This window comes from Columba livia, chromosome 11 (assembly GCF_036013475.1).
Source record: "Columba livia isolate bColLiv1 breed racing homer chromosome 11, bColLiv1.pat.W.v2, whole genome shotgun sequence".
NCBI lineage: Eukaryota > Metazoa > Chordata > Aves > Columbiformes > Columbidae > Columba > Columba livia.
Window position 1 is genome coordinate 20,828,746 of NC_088612.1, and position 20,873 is coordinate 20,849,618.

Below are 20,873 nucleotides of genomic sequence, written 5' to 3' on the forward strand. Positions count from 1 at the left end.
AGCGCTGCTTTCGCTTTCGGTTCGAACGGCGGGCACCGCCCGGGGCTTGTCCCGCCTGCACCTCAGGGGGGCGGGTGTCAAAGGTGTGAGGTGGTACTGGGCTCTAGCTGACCCCAGGCCTTCGGCTGGACATGTGTGGACAAGAACCGCCCTGGGCACAGGTCACCTGGCTCCCAACCCTCACCAAAAAGGGGGTAAACCCCTCCTCTCGTGGAAGATTTTGCAGCCCCAACCGCCTTCTTGTCTGAACCTTGGTTTGCTCTGAAAGCCTGTGGTCTGATGTCATCTGACAGCTGTGGGACGGATGGACTTTGCTCTTCGAGTGCCGCACGGACTCCCTGACATCAAACGTGACAACCCAAAGGCCAAATAATCAGGTTTCCTGGTGCCTCCTTGAGAAGAACAAGGCACCACAGCCCAGCCAGGGCAGGCGTGCCTCCAAATGGCCCTGTAACGCTGCTTGGAGGAGAGAAGTACAGCGGCTTTGAATGGCAGCATTAAGAAAACCAAGGTTAAAACAAGGAAAATGAAGCAGTATTGAAGAGCACATAGATATTTCATGCACATAGGAGCTTCTCTGCTTGTGGTCCTACAGGTCTTTAGAGTCAGTGTTTCAGACTGGGAAGCAAACATAAGTATATTGTTTTCCATCCAGCTGCGTAAGGATTAAAAAGTTAAAAAGGAGAAAAGAAAGGGAAGTTGCTACTAGTGGAAATAAAACAGCAGTATCACACAGCTCCTCTAACAATGGGCTTCTTTAAGACTTCTTAATGCATCTAATTTAAAAACCTAACTTAAATCAATAAAACGCATATGGAGAACATCCCCCCCAAAGGCAGGAGGTAAATCAGAGACTGAGCAAAGAAAAAAATCCTGCAAATACTTGTTATCAATCCACCCCGGAGCAGCTCTGAGCTCTTGCCCAGTGAGCAGCACCAGCCATGCAGCTGCTGTTGGGTGTTCTGCTGGGAGATAAGAGGACGCAGCTGCCACCAGAGCCTTATCAGGGATCTCATGGCTCCGGCAGAAATAAACACAATAAACACCGACCGCTGTGTTGGCAGCTGGGCTGGCATCGGGGCTCACCGCCCCAGAGTGACCTGCAGGCTGCTCTGGGTATCCAGGTGAGCCATCCCCTCGGCTTAGCTAATTGCAGGACACAGATCCTTTCTCTGGGCTGTCCCTGTCGGGATGGGAACCCCTGCGGATGACTCTGCCATAACCAGCAAGAATTCCCCTGTAAAGAGGAGCCGAACCACGAGTTTCTTCAGCATGATTTGCTTTAAAAAGCCAAATTTTTCCTTTTTAGGGCGCTCCTGCTTTGATTCATCCCGCTCCACGCTCCTCCGGCGGGCCCGCCCTTCTGGGCACGGTTTAGCGGGAGGGGGCGTGGCTAAGACACTGCGCAGGCGTGGAGCCCAGCTGGGCGCTGCCATGCTGTACGGTAGGCGCATGCGCAGCGGCGCCGTGCCGCCGGAGTGGCGGCGGCGGCCCCGTAAAAGGCGGCGGCGGGGGCAGCCCGGCCCCGTAGAGGGACGCGGGCGGGCGGGTGGTGCTGCGGTATGGCGGAGGGCGGCGAGCCGGTTGTGAGTGTCTGTCCTGCTCTGGGGTCGCCTCCTCTCCCGCTCTCTCCAGTCACACTCCACTCTCCCGGTGTCGGTTCCTCCCCGCTCTCCCGGTACTGGCTTTCGCTGGAGCAGTCGGTACCGGAGAAGACACTGCCCTGGAGGTGCTGGTGGGGTGCCCTTTCCTGCCTTGTGCTCGGGTGCTGACCATGCCCTGACAGCGGGGTGTTCACTCTGAAGCCTAACGGTGTCACTCAGTGCAGTGCCACTCCTGCACTGGCCACTGTTGCCTCTGGGTGGCCACAGCGTTGGTCCCATCGGGCTTCAATGGGCTTCTGCCCTCAATGGTAGTGCCGGTGGCTCTTGCTCTTCCCTTTCCAGCTGCAGAGCAGCCACGAGCCCTGGGTGTGGGGGAGAGGTTGGGTGTCCCCCAATTTGGGGTCAGGTTAGGGTTACCCCTCCCCTGCCTATCTCCCATAGCAGTGACCCCATTGCTTTTGTACCCAGATCCTTGAGGACTACCTGCTGGTGGAAGATGAGCCTCTGCTGGAGGAGATGGCCGAGGAGGATGAGGATCTCGACCTGTACAATGAGATGACTTTTGGGTTAGGTAAGATCTTAGGGGTGAGCAGCCAGTGCCCAGTAGGGCGAGGAGGATGGAGGTGTGGGGGTGAGGAAGGTGTTCCTCTGCCCCGGTTCTCACCCACCCTGGCATGCTCTGCTTCCCCCCTCCAAGACCAAGACTCCATAGATAAGAACACTGCAAAACTCCTGATGCCTCCAGAGATGAGCCCTGAGCTGACCCAAGCAGTGGCAGAGGAGACCAAGGAGGATTTGGGACCCAGAGCAGCTGAGGAGCCAGGGGAGCCCCAGGAGGAAGGTGGGATGGAGCCAGAAGTTGAGCACGTCGGTTCTGAGTTGGAGGAAGAGGAAGAAGAGCTGGGGACTGAGGAGCAGGAGGAAGAGCAGGAGCTCTGTGAGGAGCCTGACAACCTGGGGGACCCGGCGGTGATGAGAGCCGTGCAGAGCAAACCCTCGCTGGAGGTGACGCCTGAGCAGAGAGGGAGGGGATCCACGGCAGGGGGGCCCCATACCTGGGTGTTCTGCCCCACAGAAGGCTTCAGGGGAAGGTTTGGTCCCTACCAAGGGGGGATGAGTGAATGTGTCTGTGGCATTTTCTTTGCAGAGCCAGGACTCAGCAGTGCTGGACAGCAAGATTGGTGCTTGTTGGGCAGAGTTTGACAAAGAGGATGTGGTAAAAATATTCCTTCTGATATTTTCTCCCACCTGAGGACGGGGCTGAGCAGCCCCTGCAGTGTCCCCTGCCCCTCTCCTGTCCTCCTTCCCCACACTGACCATCTGCCTGTCTTCCAGCTGGCGATGGATCCCGCGGTGTGGGGCACCATCCCGCCCCGTCATGTGCTGGAGGTGGGTACTCCTCACTGGGCCATTTGGGGTGACCAGGGGACATTCAAAGCCTCATTGTGGGTCTGGAGGTCCAAGGATGTGTCTCAAGGTGGTGCCTACCCTAAGCAGAGCCTGGCTTTGAAGGCAAAGCTGTTGAGTTTTGGGGAGCAGGACTCCCTGTGCCAGGTGTCCCTTTGTGTCCCCTGCTGTTGCATGTCATCACAGTCTGCTTGAGCAATAACAAAAGGCTCTGGGAAGCTGCTCAGTGCTGGGGGAGCTAAATGGATCCCAGCTGAGCCCCGTTCCCACCTCCTGCTGCCTCCTCCCCGCAGGACAAAGCCATCCTGCAAGTCCTGGAGAGGCCCCTGCCAGCCACCAACGTGGCCCTCGACTTCCTCAGCTCCCCGGCGCAGAGAGGCTACAGGGGCTCTCCCCGCCCCAAGCGCCCCGACTTCAGGCTGGTGTCCCCCAAGTCCTTCCCCCAGCGCTTTCTCCAGCAGGTACCAGGTTTTGGGGAGGCTATGGCATCCTCTTTTCCTCTGCCCTCTCTTGGGGACAGTCTTGTCCCAATGACACCCCCATCTCCACCCTGCAGCAGCCACCTCTGGTCCCTCGCTCCACATGCTCCCCTCGGCCCTTCACTCTGCCTCGCAGACCCTCTCCACTCTTCGCTTCCAACCAGGTAATGCAGCTGCGACCCACTTCTGTGTCCCCACTGAGGTGGCTTTATAAATCTTTTTGTCCTCTTGTTCCCATGGGACCCACAGCGAATGTGGCATTTTGCTTGGTGTCATGCTGGGATGGACCTGGAGCGTCCCATCCCTGGTGACACCAGGGTCCCCTTGCCCAGCCTTAGTGGCTGGATCCTGGGGGTGTCACCTCATGTGTCCCCTCCGTGCAGGGAGGTGGCCCTGGTGAGGCTGGGATCTGACAGACCCCTCTGGGACCCTCGATCACCCAAATGCTTCTTCCTTCCTCTCCAGACCGCAGGGTACACGTCTCCCACCCCTTTTGGGCCCATGTCACCCACCGTCAGCAGCCCCCCGCAGCCTCTCGCCATGCACTTCGGTCCTATGTCTCCATCTCTGGACCCCGCTCTCTTCTTTGGCCCGTCAGCCAGTGGCCAGCTCAGTCTCAGGTAGAAGGACGGCAAGTGGGGTGTCCGGGTGGGACTGGAGCTCTGGGGACAGCTCTGGTGTTGGTGCTGAGTCCCCAACCCTTGTCTGATGTCACTCACAGCGTGCCCAGCCACCTGACGCAGCTGCACCCCCAGCACCAGCGGATCTTGACCCAGCGGCAGACGCAGAGGTAAGGGGGTCCCCAGGTCCCTGAGGCACTGGGGGGGACCCCTGGGCAGTCACTGCAGGCTGCAATCTTCTCCCAGCATCTCCCCCAAGAAGCTGTGGTCTCCTCAAGTGGACCCTTACGTGGGGCTGATGACCTCCAAGGAGAAGGACTGGGTGGTCAAGGTGGAGATGATCCAGCTGCAGAGCGAGAACATGGATGATGACTATTACTACCAGGTGAGCTCTGTGCTCCTCAGGGTTGGGGTTTTGTCACTTTTGGAGGTGCCTGGGCTCATGGTGGCTCTACACCTGTTCTCACAGACCTACTACCACCGGCTGGAGCACAAACAGGCGGAGGAGGAGCTGCTTGGTGGGCGCAACAAGCAGGAACCCCCCAAGCTGGTCACACCGTTCATCCAGAAAGTGGAGACGTATGACTCTGGTGAGGGCCTGGGGCGGGTGGCCAGGCCAGGGGGTGAGGGATGTGGTGTCACCATGTCCTGTCTCTCCTCCAGTGGTGCGCATCGCGGGCTCTCTGGGCCAGGTCGCCGTGTCCACCTGCTACAGCCCTCGCCGGGCCATCGACGCCGTGTACCATGCACTTGTGGAGGAGGTAGGTAATGGGGAGCTGGTGGGAGCCTGAGGACACCGCTCAGAGTTTACCCACGGCCCTGGAGCAGCTTTCGCAGGAGCTTTAGGAGCTGTTGTGACCAAGCATGGGTGCTGTCCTGGCTCTGGCTGCTGCCCTGAGCTGTGGGATGGGATGCACAGTTGGAGTAGGTGCCACCTTGATGGTGGCAGTTTGTCCCTTGTTGAGGGGTGCTGGTGGCAGTGTCTGGTGCCAGCTATAACTGTTGTACCTTCCTTTCTCCCCCCAAAAGGCTGCGGGGAACCACCGGCTTCGGGCGCTGCACAGGATCGAGAAGGTGAGCGAGCCGTGATTCGGGGCAGGGTGGGACATGCGGACACTCGGTTTTCACCCAAGGAGCTCTGTGAGGTGACTTCTACTTGGGCAGAGGTCCTACCAGTTGGTAAGAGACACTCTGAGCTGTCCCCTTCCCCTGTGCTCTTTGTCCAGCTGTTCCTGCAGCTGCTGGAAGTGGAGGAGATGCAGCGGAAGATGTCTCTGGCCCCGCAGGAGCAGCAGCCCTGCTGTCAGGAGCAGAAGAGCCAAGAAGTGGAACGTATCTACCAAGCCTTGAAAATCAGGGCTTGCAGCAGTGAAGAGTGAGTTTGTGCCATGGGGAGAGGGGAGCGGGTAGCATGTCCTGGTCCTCACGGGTCACTGTGGGTGGTTATGGGTGATGATGTGGGTTGGGTTCTGTGCTGACCCTGCCCGTGAGCCTTTTCCTCCACTGGAGCTGATGTTGGTCCTTCTGGATGGACACAGATGCTCCAGGTCCCTCGGGACCTGTGCCAAACGGAGCCTTCATCCCCAGGGAGGCAGAGGATGAGTTCCTGCAGCTCCTGTGTGTGAGGAAGGGCAAGAAGCTCACGGCCCGGCTGCTGCCCTACTTGACCCGACAGCAAACAGAGAAGATCCTGCTGACCATCACTCACCATCTGCCTTTCCTCATGAAGAAGGATGTGTTGGATGAGGCGAGCACCTCCAGTCAGGGCAGGGGTGTTCTGGGCTGCCTCAGTTTCCCCTGTTGCTCTTGCTGAGGGTGACCTGGGCAAGGGGGGGAACCCATCTTACTGGGTCAGGTTGCCATGAGTCAGGAGACTCCTTCCTTCGTTAGGGAGGAGAAATGTCTCCAGGAGGGGTCAAAGCAATGTTGGTGGCAGTTTCCTCATATCGGGGGTTCAGCGTTGTCTCCCCAGGTGTGGGGATGGGGCTCAGAGCTGGGGCTGCGGCTGTGACGGGTCGAAGGGTCTCAGATCCCATTCTCCCCTCTGCCCTACCCAGTCTCTCCCCCTGCTCTACAGCCCATTGAATGAGGTGGTGGGTGGGATGACCTTCAGCAAGCTCCTCGAGGTCCTGCAGGAGATGACCAGACCTCTGCCTGAGTCCCCTGAGCTCCCCCTCACCATGGCCTTGAAGAACCAGGTAGGTAGCCCTAAGGAGAGGGGCAGAGCTGTGCGATGTCCCCAAGGTGCCACCACTGCTGGTCGTGACACTCCCTCCTGGTGTTTCCCTGCAGTTTGGGATCTCCTTGCTCTATTCCCTGCTAAGCCATGGTGAAAGGCTGCTGTCCTCCGACACGCCGCTGGAACCGTGCAGCGGTGACTTCGACACATGGTGAGGAACTGTGCCAGCCATGGGCTTTGGGGTTCGCCAGCCACTGGGGTGCTCAACCCGCTGCCTCTGCATCCCCAGGACGGACACGGTGTTCCTGGTGGCCCGGGAGCTGTCACAAGTGCCTAAGGCCTTGCTGGTGGAGCCGCTCTTCTTGCCCAGCAACCTCCTCTCGCTCTTCTGCCGCTACCTGGACAAGCAGACCGTCCACCACCTGGAAGCCAAGATGGAGTGAGTGTGGCGTGGCGTGGCTCCTGCTTCACCTGGGGGTCCCTTGGGCTTCTGTGCCCTTGGGCATGAGTCTCCAAGCCTCCCCGGGGCTGAGCTGATCCTTGTGACTTGGCTCTGCTGAGCAATCCCGCTTTTGTGTTTGCACACCTGATGGCACGTACCTGCAGGGTGGATCCAATTTGGGGGGCAGAATGCTGGGGGGGATGCCCCCAGTGATTTAACACGCAGCTCTGGGGTGGCTGGGCAGTGTCACAACCCCGTGTCCCACCTTGTCCCCTCCCCGCAGGTGCTCACCGCTGCCATCCGAGGCTGCTATGCCGTGCTGAGCGCAGGGAGCTTGCGACTTCGAGTTCTGAAGCGAACACTGACCCTGGTGCAGGGCACTCCGGGTGAACGGGCGCGGGCAGGACCGATGGTGACCTGCCCAGGTGCTCAGGGACACAGCCACGGGGACGTGGGTAACTTATTTTTGGCCTCGCACCCAGCAGGCATCAAGATGTTGGGGTCTGCACAGGGGCGCTGGGAGCACCTGGGGGTGAGTTTGTGTACAGCACTTGAAATAAAATTTAAAAAGGTGATGAACAAGCTCCTTGGGCTCCTGTGGGCAGTTTCTGTTCCTGTCAGGCCCTGTTATTCTTTGTTGGGCTCTGTCAGGTTCTGTTGGGCTCAGTTGGGGCGTGTTGGGGTCTGTTGGGACCTGTTTGGTTTTGTTGAGCCCTGTCAGGCATTGTCAAGCTCTGTCAAGTCCTATTGGGCCCTGTAGAGCTTTGTCAGGAATTATGAAGCCCTGTCGGGCTCTGTCTGGCCATGTCAGGCCCTGTCGGGATTTATTGGACTCCGTTGGGCCTTGTCAGGCTTGGTCAGGCTCTGTGGGACCCTGTCAGTCACTGTTGGCTCTTGTTGGGCTCTGTCAAGCTCTGTAGGGACCTGTTGGGCTGTGTCAGGCTTTGCTGGGCTCTGTGAGGATTGGTTGCGCTCAGTTGGGCCCTGTCAGACTCTGTTGAGAACTGTTGGGCTTTTTCAAGCCCTGTTAAGCTCTGTCGGACTTCATTGAGCTCTCTCAGGCTTTATTTGGCTCTGTCGAGCTCTGTTGGGCCCTGTCAGGTCTTGTCGAGCTTTGTTGGGCTCTGCCAGGCTCTGTTGAACTCAGATGAGCCATGTTGGTTCTTGTCAGGCTCTGTTAAGCTCTGTTGGGCTTTGTTTGGCCCTGTCTACGCCTGTCTAACTTTGTTGGGAACTATCAGGCTTTCTCAGTCCTTGTTAAGCCCTGTTGGTCCATGCTGGTCCATTCCCATCCATGTCGGGTTCTGTCGGGCTCTGTCAGGACCTATTGGGCATTGTCAAGCCCTGTCAGGCTCTGTTGGGACGTGTCGGGCTTTCGCGGTCCTTGTTAAGCCCTGTTGGTCTCTGTCAGGCCCTGTTGGGCCATATCGGGCTTTGATGGGATTTATGAGGCCCTGTTGGGACTTGTTAGGGTCTTTCAGGCTTCGTTAGGCTCTGTCAGGACCTGTGGAGCCTTGTTGGGCCCTGTTTGGCTCTGTTGGAACTTGGGCTTTGTTGAATGCTGCGAGCATTGGTCAAGTCCCGTCTGGCTCTGTCAGGCTTTATTGGGCTTTGTCGGGCTCTATTAATCTCTGTTGGGTATTGTCAGGCTTTGTTGGGCTCTCTCAGGCCCTCTTGGGCCTTTTCGGCCTCTGTTGGCCTCTGTCAGTCCATGTCAGTCTGCGTCGGGCTTTTTCAACTGTTATTGGGCCCTGTCGAGCCTGGTTGGGGCTATGTGGGGCTCTGTTGAGCTTTGCTAAGCCCTGTCAGGCTCTCTTGGTCTCTGTCGAGCTTTGCCAAACTCTGTCAGGCTTTGAGCCCTGTTGGTATCTGTGGGTCTCCGTCGGACCCTGTCAGGGCTTATTGGGCTTTGTTGGGCACTGTCGGTCTCTGTTGGGCTCTTTCCAGCTTTTTCGAGCACTGCCTACATCTGTTGGGCTCTGTCGGGTGGGATGAGGTCAGAGCTTGTCCCAAGGGAAAGGGAAAGATCCGTGCAGGACTACATTGAGGGGACCATGGCCACCTCGGTTGGGACACTCAGGGCTCCACGCACGTCTTAGTTGGGTTGTTGAAGGGACCATGGCCGTGTTGACTGGGTCGTCAAGGGGACCATGGCTGTCTCAGATGGGTTGTTGAGGCGAGCATGGCCGTCTCGGTTGGGGCATTGAGGCATCATGGTAATCCCAGCCAGGGTGCTGAGGGGACAGAGGGTGACAGCCCGTGGGTGACAGCCGCTCTCAGGCCCCCTGTCCCCTCAGAGGGAGTACAGCCCCCCCCTCTGCCGCTGCAATGGTACATCCCTCCGGCCTCCCCCCGCTTCCCGCCCCTCGCCAGCCTCGTGACCATTTCCATGGGGACGGAGCGACGCCTGCCAGCGGAGGAGAACGTCCTCCCTCATTGGCGCTCCTACCGGGAGGGGGCGGGACGGGTGAAGGCATTGCCCAATCGTAACGCCGTCCGCTCCCCCGGCCCCGCCCCGGCGGGTTAAGGCGGCGGCGGCGGTTTCCGGCGCGGCTGTCGCAGGCGGAAGCGGCGGCAGCGCGGACATGGCGTCGGGCGGCGCCTGCGGCTCCCGCTCCCCCTCCCCCGCCGAGCGCCGACCCCCGCCCTTCCCCGACCCCCACGGCGGCGACGGCGACGCGCTCGGGGGGGCCGACAGTGACACGGAGGGCGAGGACATCTTCACCGGCACCGTGAGTGCGGGCGGGGGTGCCCCGGGGGTAGGCCCGGCCCGGGGAGCAGCTGCGGGGCCTGGGGCGGACCCGGCTCTGCGGTGCCTGCAGGCAGCGGCGTGGTGTCCTCCGGGCTTGCTTAAAACAGGGGGAAGCGGCCCCAAAATCAAAGGGGGGGTCGTGGTGTCGCTGGACTTTCGTTCCTGCGGGGAGCGTAGCTGCTCCTCCCGCCCCGGGTGGCTGTGGAGGGGGGACAAGGGGTGCCCGAGGTCGGGGAGCAGGCGGCTCTGCGGCTGCGGAACGGCTCGTCCCGGGCTGGCTTCAGTTTTCCGGGGTTATAACCCATCAGTTCTCGTAGAACCCAAGATGTTGTTTGGCTCAGGTATTTGATACCCAAATCAGGGTCACAGTAACCCCTGAGCAGAGTGCGTTGCTGGTTTGAGATCTGCGGGTGGTCACAGCTCAGTGTCTTTGCTTGTGGGTATAAGCTGGAACACAGGAGGTTCCACTGAAATCTGAGAAGCAACTTGTTTGGGGTGAGGGTGGCAGAGCCTGGCCCAGGCTGCCCAGGGGGTTGTGGAGTCTCCTTCTGTGCAGACATTCCAACCCGCCTGGACACCTTCCTGTGTAACCTCATCTGGGTGTTCCTGCTCCATGGGGGGATTGCACTGCATGAGCTTTCCAGGGCCCTTCCAGCCCCTGACATTCTGGGATTCTGTGAGGCTTCACAGGGAAAAGCCTCGTCTTCCTCCAGCATCAGCTCTTGTCCCCTTGCTGTCTGGTGTAGCTGCCTTCATAGTGCACTTGGCGGGTGAACCCCACTGTGTGGCAGGGATGAGGTGACAGGAGGCATCTGGTGTCCCTTGCTCATGGTGAGGTCCCCAACACCTTGGTGACCTCCTTTGCCTTGTACTGGCACAACCAGCTGCAGGAGGGTCCAGGACGGTTTGGTGGTGCTTGTTCAGCAAACCATGGCCGTGTGTTGCTGCGTGAATCGTCTGCTGAAGGTGGAGGTGTGAGCGGTGAAAGGTTTCAGCACCTTTTCTTGTTTTTGATGGTGTTAATTGCTGGTTCTGGGCTCCTCCGGCAGGCTGGGTGCTTGAACGCAACAAGCCCTGGGGATTATTTCCCAGGCTCTGCGAGCTGAGGCCGGTCACGCCGTCCCCTGGCCCCATGGCCTCTGCCCAGCTGCCCTGGGCTTTCCCCAGCCTGCTCCTGGGCAGAGGAGCTGGTCAGTTCTCCAGGAACCTTCTCTTCTCTGCAGCGTCCCAGCCACGATGTTTTCATAGGAGGCCACAGCCACGAACACGCGAACCTGGGAGTGGAGCTGGCCTGGCCGAGCTTCTCCTGGAGCCATCCCTGTCCTGCTCCTGGTGGAGCTCCCACTCTTCTGCCGGTGGCTTTGCAACAGGGAACAAGGCAGATGCGGGGAGATGTGTGTGGATTCTGCCCTGTGTGAGCTCATGAGGATGAAACTCTTGCATTGATCCAGGTGTAGGGGAGCGGCAGAGTCGTGTGGGGTCCTGGCCTGGTGAGAGGAAGGTGCTGCAGCCTCTGGCCAGCATCGGGGCACAGTGATGCTTGAGAACTTCTCAGCTGCTTTCTTTGTGGAAGATGTACCAGGTGGCTTGTTGTTTTGTGGTAGAGGCAGCCAAGCAAAACACACGAGTGCCCACGCCCGCTGGCTTTCACACAAATAAAGCAACTCCTGGCCAGAACTGGAGTCTACTGAGCTAAAGAAGCTTATCAGGTGTTTGGTGTTGTCGAAGCAAGTGTCACAACTAATACTTGGCTTTTCTCTGTGCCGGTGGCTTTGCTTGTCTGCCTGCCCTTGAGCGTTAGCAAAACACTGTCTGTGGAGCCGGGTTGGTGAGGCAGGTCGGTGACTTGATGGCGCTTGGCTGTCGTACGGTAGCTGGTAAAGAAGCGTTTGGGTAAGACACGAGCACACCCAGAGCTGGAGCTCATCGCTCTGTTGAGGAACGTTGTGTCCCTGCACGTTCACAGCTCTCTCTGAGATGCTCTGGAGTGCTGGCTCTGGTTCCCCGTGGGAGGCGTGGAGCTTGTGCTGAGGAGCCCGAAGCGCTTCTCCCCGCACACGTTGTGTCACGGGCCGCTCGAAAAGGGGCCGTGACTCTGCTGGAGCGACAGATGGAGAAGCAGGAACAGGGTGTGGTGCTTCCACAGCCTGCAAAATGAGATGTAAAGCAAACTGAGAACGCAGATAGCTCTTTTTTTGTGTTTGAAAGCTGGAAAACAAGATCCCGCTTTACCTTGTCTGGGGTTTCTTTACCAGCTTGAAGAGAGAACTCGCCGTCATATGGTGCTGGTGTTTTATGTCCCCAAAGACTGGGGCCACCTCAGAGAGGAGCTGCCTCAGCAGCACTTCTCTCCTTGGGGAACGGTGGGAGCTGGAGATGTTTCTTTGCTGAAGAAAGCGCCGAGGAGCCTGTTGGTTTGGCTAATAATGCTCCATTTACTGGCCGTCAAAGACCTGCTCTGTTCTCTGTGGAGACGTGAAAGAGCGGCGCTCGCTGTCCGAGTCTCGCTTGGAATAACTTGTACTCGCTCGTCTGCCTACAAAACGAGGGACGACTCCTGAGGCCGCCTAAATCCTGAGGTTTGGGGCTGGCTTGTCGCGGCCGAGCCGTAAGTGGGGAGCAGCGGTGGGGAAAACGATCCGTTTGTTCCTGCAGCCTCCATTCCTTGGTGTAAATAACCTCTTGTTCACGTGCTTTTATTTCTGTGGCAGAGCAAGCTCACGGCACCGAAAAGGGAACCTCTTCTCCCCGTGAGCAGCACCTCCAAAGAGAACGGGGTTCGCCTGGAGCAAGATGATCAAGATTTATTTGCAGGTGAGTCTCTATCTGCTGGGGCTTTCTGAACTCTAAGCCTGATCTGTTTTAGACCCACGACCTGCGCGTCCTGCTTATTCTGAGCTATGGCAGGTCCTTATCTCAGGCTCCTGTTCCTATCCACTGGAAGCACTCAGGCCTGGCGGTGTTTTCGGGAAGGTCGGCGCAGCCTCCTCCAGGTCTCTCACGTAATTATGTGACGGGATTTGCTGTTCGAAGCTGAAGAAGCTTGAAAATGGAGTTTGCTTTAGTTTTGTTGTCGTGGTGGTGTCTTCCTAGAGTTGAAGTCTTTCGTTCTCTAACTTCTCCCTCTGCATCTCTGGTTAAAACGTGGCCATCCCCCCGGAACAGGGAACGCAACACCCCTCAGCCACAGAAAACAAGGAGGGTCAGACCTCCCCAACCCTTCAGGAGGGACACACTTGGCAGATCCTTATGGATTTTTAATGTTTTGTATTTAATACTATTGTTAGCGCCTAGATCCCATGAACCTGCTGGAGAATATTGAAATTACCTTCCCAGAACCCCAAAGCGGAGAAGCTGACCCTTGCGAACTTCTCTTGACAGACGCCACCGTCGAGTTGACTCTGGACAACACGCAGAACAACCAGAAGAAGGAACCGGCCAAAACATCCAATCCTGCCCCCTCGATAGAAGTAGCTGCAAGTTCTTCCTCTAGAAACGCTGCAAAGAGCTGCGAGGAGGTGAGAATCGCTCCCAGCTTTCCAACTCGTCCTGCTGGTTTGGGGCTGGAATTGGCAGGAACCTGTTCACTGACTTGTAAACACGCATCGTAATGATGCAATTAATGTAATTGCCGTATTGGGTGCCCTGGCTTGTATCTGAAACTGTCAGTCTGGGCCTGATAGGGCTGAAGTGGGGTTCAGGTCAGCCTGATGGTATTTTTGCTCGTGCGGTGGCGCAGATTCCTTCCAAAACTGAAATAGTGAGGGGTCCTGGGGCTCAGAGCTGTGTTGCTGCAGATGGCAAATGGAGTGGCTGCTCCTGTGTGTGTTTTTTAAAAGACACAAGACAAAAGACACAAGAGCACAGGGTCTTTAAGCAGAACTTGTAGCCCCGTTGCCAAGCCCAGTTAATCAGGTGGTACTTGGCCTAAATCTGGATTTTTTCCTGTAGAAGAGACTGTTTTGGAGACAAGTTCATACTGGGTCTGTCGGTTGCTACCCTGGCTCTCCATCCCCACGCGCTTCCACTGCACAACTTGCCTTCCGCAGAGGTTCGGGATCCGGCGCTGTTTTGGATGAGAACTGAAATCACAACGTCAAAGAGCCCAAAAGGGCAAAGCTGAGGCTGGATGCTGCGGAGTTCTGCTAGTTTGTACATCACTCTGTGCAGATCACGGTGTTGTAAAGACAAATCCGGTTTGGGATCATTGGATTGTGTAGCCTGGACGCAAGGGAGAAGCTCAGGGGCTTTATAGAACAGCCTTGGCCAGACTGAAATGCCAAAACCACCTTGGCAGTGTCACAACCTCACCGTAACGTGTGGGATTTTATGGTTTGGAGTGGTTTGGTTCCAACTTACTGTCCTCATGTGCTTCCTCCCAACAGCTGGAAGAAGAAGAACAAGAGGACAAATTTGAGCTGACCGTAGGAGTGAGCGACCCGGAGAAAGTTGGTGAGTTAACGTCTCGGCAGCAGGACCAAACGCAGGTGTCGCCTCCACGTGCCGCAGCGCCGGCTTCGAGCTGCCTCTGCGAGCACAAACTTGATCCCGGACTAACTTCTCCCAACATCTAGAAGAAACACTGAGCAAAATGCCTGGGTTGCACAGCAGCGAGGCAGCAGCAGGTTCTGGAAGGCCAAACGTGATGCTTGCCATCGCAGAACTTGGTGGTGACCCATTTTCCTGGACCTCCGGGTGGCACTGTCCTGTGTGCGGCTGGAAATGGGGAGGCAAAGCTGCTTCAGCCTAAAATGAAGTGTATTATTCTGTGCTCTGGCACCTTCCTTGCCAGGGAAGCAGCTCTGGCTTCAAACTGAGAAGCAAGAGGGTTTCTCTCTGTTGAAAGTGGGTGTCAGAGGAACTTGTTGAGCTCTGTGGGTGCAGAGAACCCAAAGTAACGTCTGATCCCAGCTGGTGGAGCAGCCTCTCTTGTGGCAGCTCCTTCTTACTCCGACTTCTGGAGCTGGGAGGTGCAATGGCTTGTAAATTACAAGTATATTGGCTGGCATCAGACTTCTGCAGATGCCCTTTGGTTGAACTACCAGGTGAACTCTTCATTTGCCAAACAAGGGGATTTCTGTGGTAATGGAGAAAAACTGCCTGAGGTATTTTGGAATCCAACCACGCACAGGCAGGGTTGCATCCTCTGAATAGTCCAGGATTCCCCGCAGTTCGGTGTGAAGATTTGGGGCTCCATCAGGTTGAAGATCGGAGGCCAGAAGATGCAGGAACCCCGTGCTTTGCGTTCAGGTGACAGCAGAACGTGCCGATCTTGTGACACTAACGCCTCGTTTCTCTTTTCCGCAGGGGATGGCATGAACGCGTACGTAGCCTACAAAGTGTCCACACAGGTACGTCTAACTCATCGCTTTCGAGATGGGGTGTTGTTATTTTCCACTCCTGAAGGCAGCCGGCCTGTCCTTTCTTGGCCAAACCTAAACAGACAGGAGGTCTGAACGCCTTATGTAGGTTTAGGAGTTATAATCCTCTCCTACAGATCAAAGGGTGAGCTGAGAAATAGGTTTTGAACCTGTTTGAAAGGAGGCTGCCTGGTTTTTGTCAGTCAGTTACTTCTTTTCAGTTCTGGTTGATCACAGAGTGAGCAGCAGGGGTGACATCTGTTAGGGACATCCCCAGACACCGCGGCTGTTACTGATGGTTCTGTGCCGATTTTTGCGTCGGATTAAGCTGAACCGAGCTCAGCTTTTGCTGAAGAGCTGCTGCCTTAGCTGGTTTCATGTCAGGATCTGAGCTAATCACAAGAAATGTCCCTTAAGGTGATAAAATCAGACCTGACCATGGTCCCTGTTCCTGTGGGGGGCAGGGTGGTGGGATTAGGTGATGCGCAGGGTTTACCAACAGCTGCTCTGCTCTTCAGTGGCATTAATGCTGCTGCTCAGTCTGAAGAGAACCGTTAGCAGGTAAGTTGCTGAAAACAGAGCCTGAAGCTTGTTCTGTTCGTTCCTCCTGTCATGTGAAGCTCAAACTGTCCCACTTCATCCCCAGAAGTGACAGCAGGTGACCTGAGTCTCTTCTCTTCCCCCAGACGAGCATGCCGATGTTCAGGAACAAGCAGTTTTCGGTGAAAAGGAGGTTCAGCGACTTTCTGGGTCTCTATGAGAAGCTGTCGGAGAAGCACGCCCAAAACGGGTTCATTGTTCCTCCGCCGCCCGAGAAGAGTCTCATAGGTGAGTGGCGGAGGTGCGGAGCACCAGAATCGCTCCTTCTCATGGCAAGTTTTGTGCCCAAAGGTCTCCAAGCTGGGGGAGAAGCTGCAGAGCAGGTGTGGAGGTTAATCTGGGTCCTGTGGCACAGACAAAGCTTTGGTTCCGTACTTGGAGTTTGCAGATGCTCCTGCATCTGTTGATGTAGAGTCAAACCTCGTCCTCTGCGCTGTCGCTGAATTGCTGCTCGCCTGCAGCTCTTCCAGCCTTGCCCGGCGTTGCTCTGCCGCTTTTCTGTGTGCTGACTTCTGCTCGGTGTGTTTGGTATAAGCAGATTTTTACGTTTCCAAGCAGCTGTTGCTGACGCGAGATCTAATTCCTGTTGTAAAATCTCTCCCATCATCCCGATGGTCTGTAACAAACCATGCGTGTTGAGTTTGAAGCTGCTCAGTAATCACATCTTCTTTCTGTGCCAGGAATGACCAAAGTGAAAGTCGGGAAAGAAGACTCCTCCTCTGCCGAGTTCCTGGAAAAACGACGGGCTGCTCTGGAGAGGTACAGACCCCGACAGCTTCCCCTCGGGCCTGAACCAAGCAGGGCAGGTCAGAAAAGCCGTCTGCTTCGAGGTTTGCACCCAGCATGGAGGCTGCTGAAATCTTGCAGCTGCGAAGAGTCACTTTGACTCTGTTAAACTGTCTCCTGCTTCAAAAGCCCCCGCTGGTGTTTGCTTCAAATCACCAAACTCCACTGATGCAGCAGGGAGGGAACTGAGCTGTGTCGGGAGCCCAGAAATAGGGACGTTAAGTAACAGTGCAGATCGGAACTGCCGTTTCAGAGATGACTTGGAGCCGGGTTTGCTGCAACCCGAGTCACTCTCGGCGCGTTCTCTCCGCAGGTACCTACGGAGAGTGGTCAGCCATCCCACGATGCTGCAGGACCCGGACGTCAGGGAGTTCTTGGAAAAGGAGGAGGTCAGTAGCGTGAAATAACGTAGCGGGGAGCACAGGAGGGAACGGTACACGAGCAGCTAAGGAGGTGGGATGCTTGAAAGCTCAGCGAGAAGCGGCAGAACTGCAGCAATGACGAGACCAGGGCTCTCTTGTGCGTGTCAGCGCTTGTCTGAGCACTATGTGTTCGTAACAAGCTCTGCCTCACTGTGTTGTCTGAAATCCGTGACAAGAGCACAGCTCGCTGTTTGGAGTTGGGTCCTGTGCTGGCGTGGCCTGATGCTCAGATGTTCAGGGAGACCTGATGTGGTCCCTGCACCTCCCAGCAGAGCGTGACTGTGCCAGATTCCTCACCTGACGTGGAGAAGTCAGAGGCTTAAAGAGACTGAGCCTTGGGGAGAGCTTAACCTGGGTGACTCCAGCACTAGCGCTGCACCGGAGGGCTCTGGCGTCACGGAAACACCTCGCTCTGCTGCTGAGCAGGTGCAGCTCTGTCTGCAAAGTCGTTGTGGCTGGCGTTGAGTATTTCGCAGCATCAAATCATGGCTCTCTCCAGTGTCCCCCGGCAGCTGCTGGTTTTTGCAGAGAAGCTCCAAAGCGCGACCTGCAGCAGCTCAGGCCGCCCTCGGATCAGGGGTTCGAGTCGTGTGGCCGGTTTTTACAGATCAGTGTGACCTTGGCCAAGCAGAGCGGGTGGGCCACAGGCACGGTGTAGGGTTTAGGAACTCCTCGCTGGTTTGAAAACCACTCCAGTCCTGCTATTTGAAATATTGTTCTGGTCAGGCGGTGTCTGGCTAATCCTTTGCCAAAACCATGAGCAGAAAACCTGCTGTGAAGAGACCCATGCAGGAGAATGATGCTGTGTGGGTGCTGCTCTCCGAGCTGCTCTTATCTCCTGGCAAAACAAGCTTTTCTATTTCTTTTTAGCTACCAAGGGCGGTGGGCACGCAGACCCTGAGTGGAGCGGGAATACTGAAGATGTTCAACAAAGCCACAGACGCTGTCAGTAAAATGACCATCAAGATGAATGAATCGGACATCGTGAGTATTTGGGCACCTCTGGGCTCTCATCCTCGCTCTGGAGCTCTTTGCTCTCCCCAGCTCAAGCTTTGGGCGTGAAACGCAAGGGAATCCCTGTCTGTGGGGATCAGCTCGGGCTTTGCCTGTTGCAGTGGTTCGAGGAGAAGCTGCAGGAGGTGGAGTGCGAGGACCAGCGGCTGCGGAAGCTGCACGCCGTCGTCGAAGCGCTGGTGACCCACAGGAAAGGTTGGTACCGCACGCTCTGTAGCTTGACCCGGACCGGTTGAGCCTGGCTGGAGGTCACCAGGTGTCCCAGGAGACACTTAGAGAAGATGTGATAGTGATTCTTTAATCTAAAGGACTCTTGGTCTCTTCATCATGGGAGGCAGAAGTAAAATGATAATTCCACCTCTTCTGTCCAGCCCTCCAAGCTCAGGATGACCCAGTGTTGAAGCAGCCGTAGCAAACCTGAGCTGATCTAACTAATTCCAGGCTGTCCTCTGGCAGGGAGATGGGATGGGGTTTTTTTCTTCCTCTGGACATTTTGGCTGATTTCTGCCCAGCTCTGTCCCTCCTTCCCTTCTCCTTCCTCTGCTCTGCCCAAGGCGGCACTGGCTCTTCTAGCTGGGGGCTCCAGAAAAACCAGCTCCTTGGGCTCAGCTCTAGGCTGGGGCTTAACCTGCCCATGGGTTGACTCTCTTATTCTGATCACTAGAGCTAGCGTTGAATACAGCCCAGTTTGCCAAGAGCCTGGCCATGCTGGGCAGCTCGGAGGACAACACGGCGCTGTCCCGGGCGCTGTCCCAGCTGGCCGAGGTGGAGGAGAAGATCGAGCAGCTGCACCAGGAACAGGCGAACAGTGACTTCTTCCTCCTGGCCGAGCTCCTGGGAGACTACATCCGCCTGCTCTCGGTTGTAAGGGTAAGCGCTCCTTTGGGGCAAGCTTTAGGCTGGTCCTAGCGCCGAGCTTAGGCTTAGATGTGGCAGCTCATCATCTAAATGCCAGCCCAGGGCCTGGTGTGTCTCAAAGCTCTCCAGGCAGAGGATGAACTTGCTGCCTGTCCCGTTGTGCACATGTTGGCGTGATCAGGTTGGAGAAGTGGGGTAGGCGAGGCCTGGCTGAGCTGCTGTTCTCCAGGGGGACATGGAGCGAGTTTGCAGCTCTTAGGTGACCCCAGCCCGTCCCTGTGATCTGACTGTTGCAGACAGACCTGCCAAGCACCTCCTGGGGAAGAGCTGGAGCCTCCCAGTCCCTGCAGCCCGCCCGGTGCACTGGTCTTGCTGGAGGCTGAAAGAAACCAGTCTCAAGCAAGCTGGGGCTTTGTCAGGCTGGCTGGTTCCTGCCCCAAACTTCTCCTGCCTCTGAGCGGTTGTTTCTGGAGGGCGCAGAGGCCAGGACCCAGCGAGGGAGGAGGCACGAGCCTCCCTGGTCTGTACTGGGAGGTGTGGTGGGTGCTGGAGAGCAGGACCGAGATCTCTGGTAGTGCTGGAGGTGGTGAGACTTCTCGGGATGAGGAGCCCGGGCGTTTCCTCAGGCTTCCCCTGTCTCAACCAGGCTGTGGGACGCTGCTCTCTGCTTTTCTAGCGCTTCTCCACAACCTGGCTGGGCACCTTCAGGAGTCTAATGGGGCTCCTTGCTTGGGCTGGTGGTTTGTAGGCCCCTTAAAATCACCTGCTGGAGACCCAGCGTGGGCTGGGCAGAGGCAGCGGAGCTCGGGGGACAGGTTGACGTTGGTTTTGGGACGCTGCCAGGTGCGCTCAGGCCTGCCTGGGCTTGCGCTGAGCTACACGTGTAACGGGCTTTTCCAAAGCTTCTACCCAACCCGAGAGGCCCCAGAGCTGCTCCTGAAGCAGGAGCTGGTGTCGCACCAGGCTCCTTTTCTAGGAGAACAAGTCTGTGTTCTGGCTCAGCTTTGGTGGCACCGAGATGGGTCCAGGAGCTGGCGCGGTGGCAGAGCGGAGCTCAACCTCTGCCCCTTCCTTGCAGGGAGCCTTTGACCAGCGCATGAAGACCTGGCAGCGGTGGCAGGACGCCCAGACCATGCTGCAGAAGAAGCGGGAGGTGGAGGCCAGGCTGCTGTGGGCCAACAAACCCGACAAGCTGCAGCAGGCCAAGGAGGAGATCTCGGAGGTAGGAACCAGGAGCGGCTGGGCGCTCGGCTCAGGCTCAGAAAAGCCGGGCTTTGCGCCGGCAGTGCCTCTCACACAGCCAGTTGTGGCTGCAAAACGGCTCGGCGAGGGGAGCGGGAGCTGGGCCGGCCCTGGAACCAGCGCGCTTCCTCTCTCCGCAGTGGGAGTCTCGTGTGACACAGTACGAAAGGGACTTTGAGCGCATTTCTGCCGTTATCCGCAAGGAAGTGATACGGTTTGAGGTACGTTCTGTGCAGGGAAGTTAAACGACAGTGGGTGGGCAAAGAGCCTCCGAGCCATCAAATCTGGCCAGAGCTGAGCTGCATCCTCAGCATCTCCGGCTGCTCGTGGGGCCACAGGAGGAACAGGAAAATCCTGGTGGTTTCCCCTTCCCCCCGAAAAGCCGGAGGGTTTCGGTGCGTTGTTGCGCCTTGTGCTCACTCCCGCACCCGTCCCTTGCAGAAAGAGAAATCCAAGGACTTCAGAAACCACGTCACTAAATACCTAGAGACGTTATTAAACTCGCAGCAACAGGTGAGTCGCCCCAGCCCCCTCATGGGTTTTACCCCCCGAATTTCAGCAGCTCCGGCTGTAAAGGTGCTTCCATCCCCCCAAATGTGTTTTGCCTCGCTCCGGGCTTTGCTGTGCTGGCAAAGCGCCCTCCTGACTCTCTCTCCTCTCCTCTGCACAGCTGGTGAAGTACTGGGAAGCGTTCCTCCCCGAGGCCAAGGCCATTTCCTAACTGGACCGAACAAACGAGCGCACCTGAATTTTGCCTTTTTTGGTTTTTTATACACTATACCTCTTCCTCTTTTACACGTGAACAAACCCTCGTTAAACACTCTGGAGCTGGTAGAGGTTTAACCCCCCAGAACAAGCAGCTTTGCGAGCCAGTAACTCTTCTAACTGTATATTTTTCATTTAGCAACATATATTTTCTTACTGAAGAGAAACTAGTTTCCTGCTTTCCGACCAGACCTGCAGCAGGGGGTTAACGGTATATGATGTCAAAATGTATATTTTTCAGGCTGGGTTTTAGGGCTCTAATAACTATCTTATTCCTGCAGTGCCATTAAAATTCTGTAATAAAACTTGTATCAGGGCAAACAGGCTGTGGGTGTTTGTGCGG

General features: G+C 56.8%; 2 protein-coding genes across 4 annotated transcripts; both read left to right on the forward strand.

Annotated features, from left to right (window-relative positions):
• The first annotated feature begins 87 nt into the window (after positions 1-87).
• PATL2 (PAT1 homolog 2) lies at positions 88-7,313 on the forward strand. 3 transcript variants are annotated; one of them, XM_021283401.2, is made up of 19 exons: positions 88-1,124; positions 2,073-2,175; positions 2,302-2,609; positions 2,752-2,820; positions 2,940-2,993; positions 3,305-3,472; positions 3,568-3,654; positions 3,956-4,110; positions 4,212-4,280; positions 4,357-4,495; positions 4,580-4,700; positions 4,774-4,871; positions 5,140-5,184; positions 5,337-5,485; positions 5,698-5,857; positions 6,168-6,308; positions 6,403-6,500; positions 6,579-6,728; positions 7,015-7,313. In XM_021283401.2, the coding sequence occupies exons 1-19, from the start codon at positions 942-944 to the stop codon at positions 7,052-7,054; spliced, it is 2,337 nt and encodes a 778-aa protein (XP_021139076.2). In that variant the 5' UTR covers positions 88-941; the 3' UTR covers positions 7,055-7,313. The 3 variants fall into 3 exon arrangements, with proteins under 3 accessions (XP_021139076.2, XP_021139077.2, XP_013227045.3); XM_013371591.3 differs by lacking the exon at positions 88-1,124 and adding an exon at positions 1,380-1,586; XM_021283402.2 differs by lacking the exon at positions 7,015-7,313 and having other exon boundaries at positions 6,579-6,732.
• A 1,915-nt stretch (positions 7,314-9,228) lies between these two features.
• Positions 9,229-20,851, forward strand: SNX1 (sorting nexin 1). Its single transcript, XM_021283400.2, has 15 exons — positions 9,229-9,463; positions 12,195-12,297; positions 12,865-13,001; positions 13,869-13,935; positions 14,791-14,834; positions 15,530-15,671; positions 16,124-16,202; positions 16,543-16,618; positions 17,522-17,635; positions 17,767-17,860; positions 18,330-18,535; positions 19,602-19,745; positions 19,906-19,986; positions 20,207-20,278; positions 20,436-20,851. Exons 1-15 carry the CDS (start codon positions 9,317-9,319, stop codon positions 20,484-20,486), a joined length of 1,557 nt encoding a protein of 518 aa, XP_021139075.2. The 5' UTR covers positions 9,229-9,316; the 3' UTR covers positions 20,487-20,851.
• Positions 20,852-20,873: the final 22 nt, after the last annotated feature.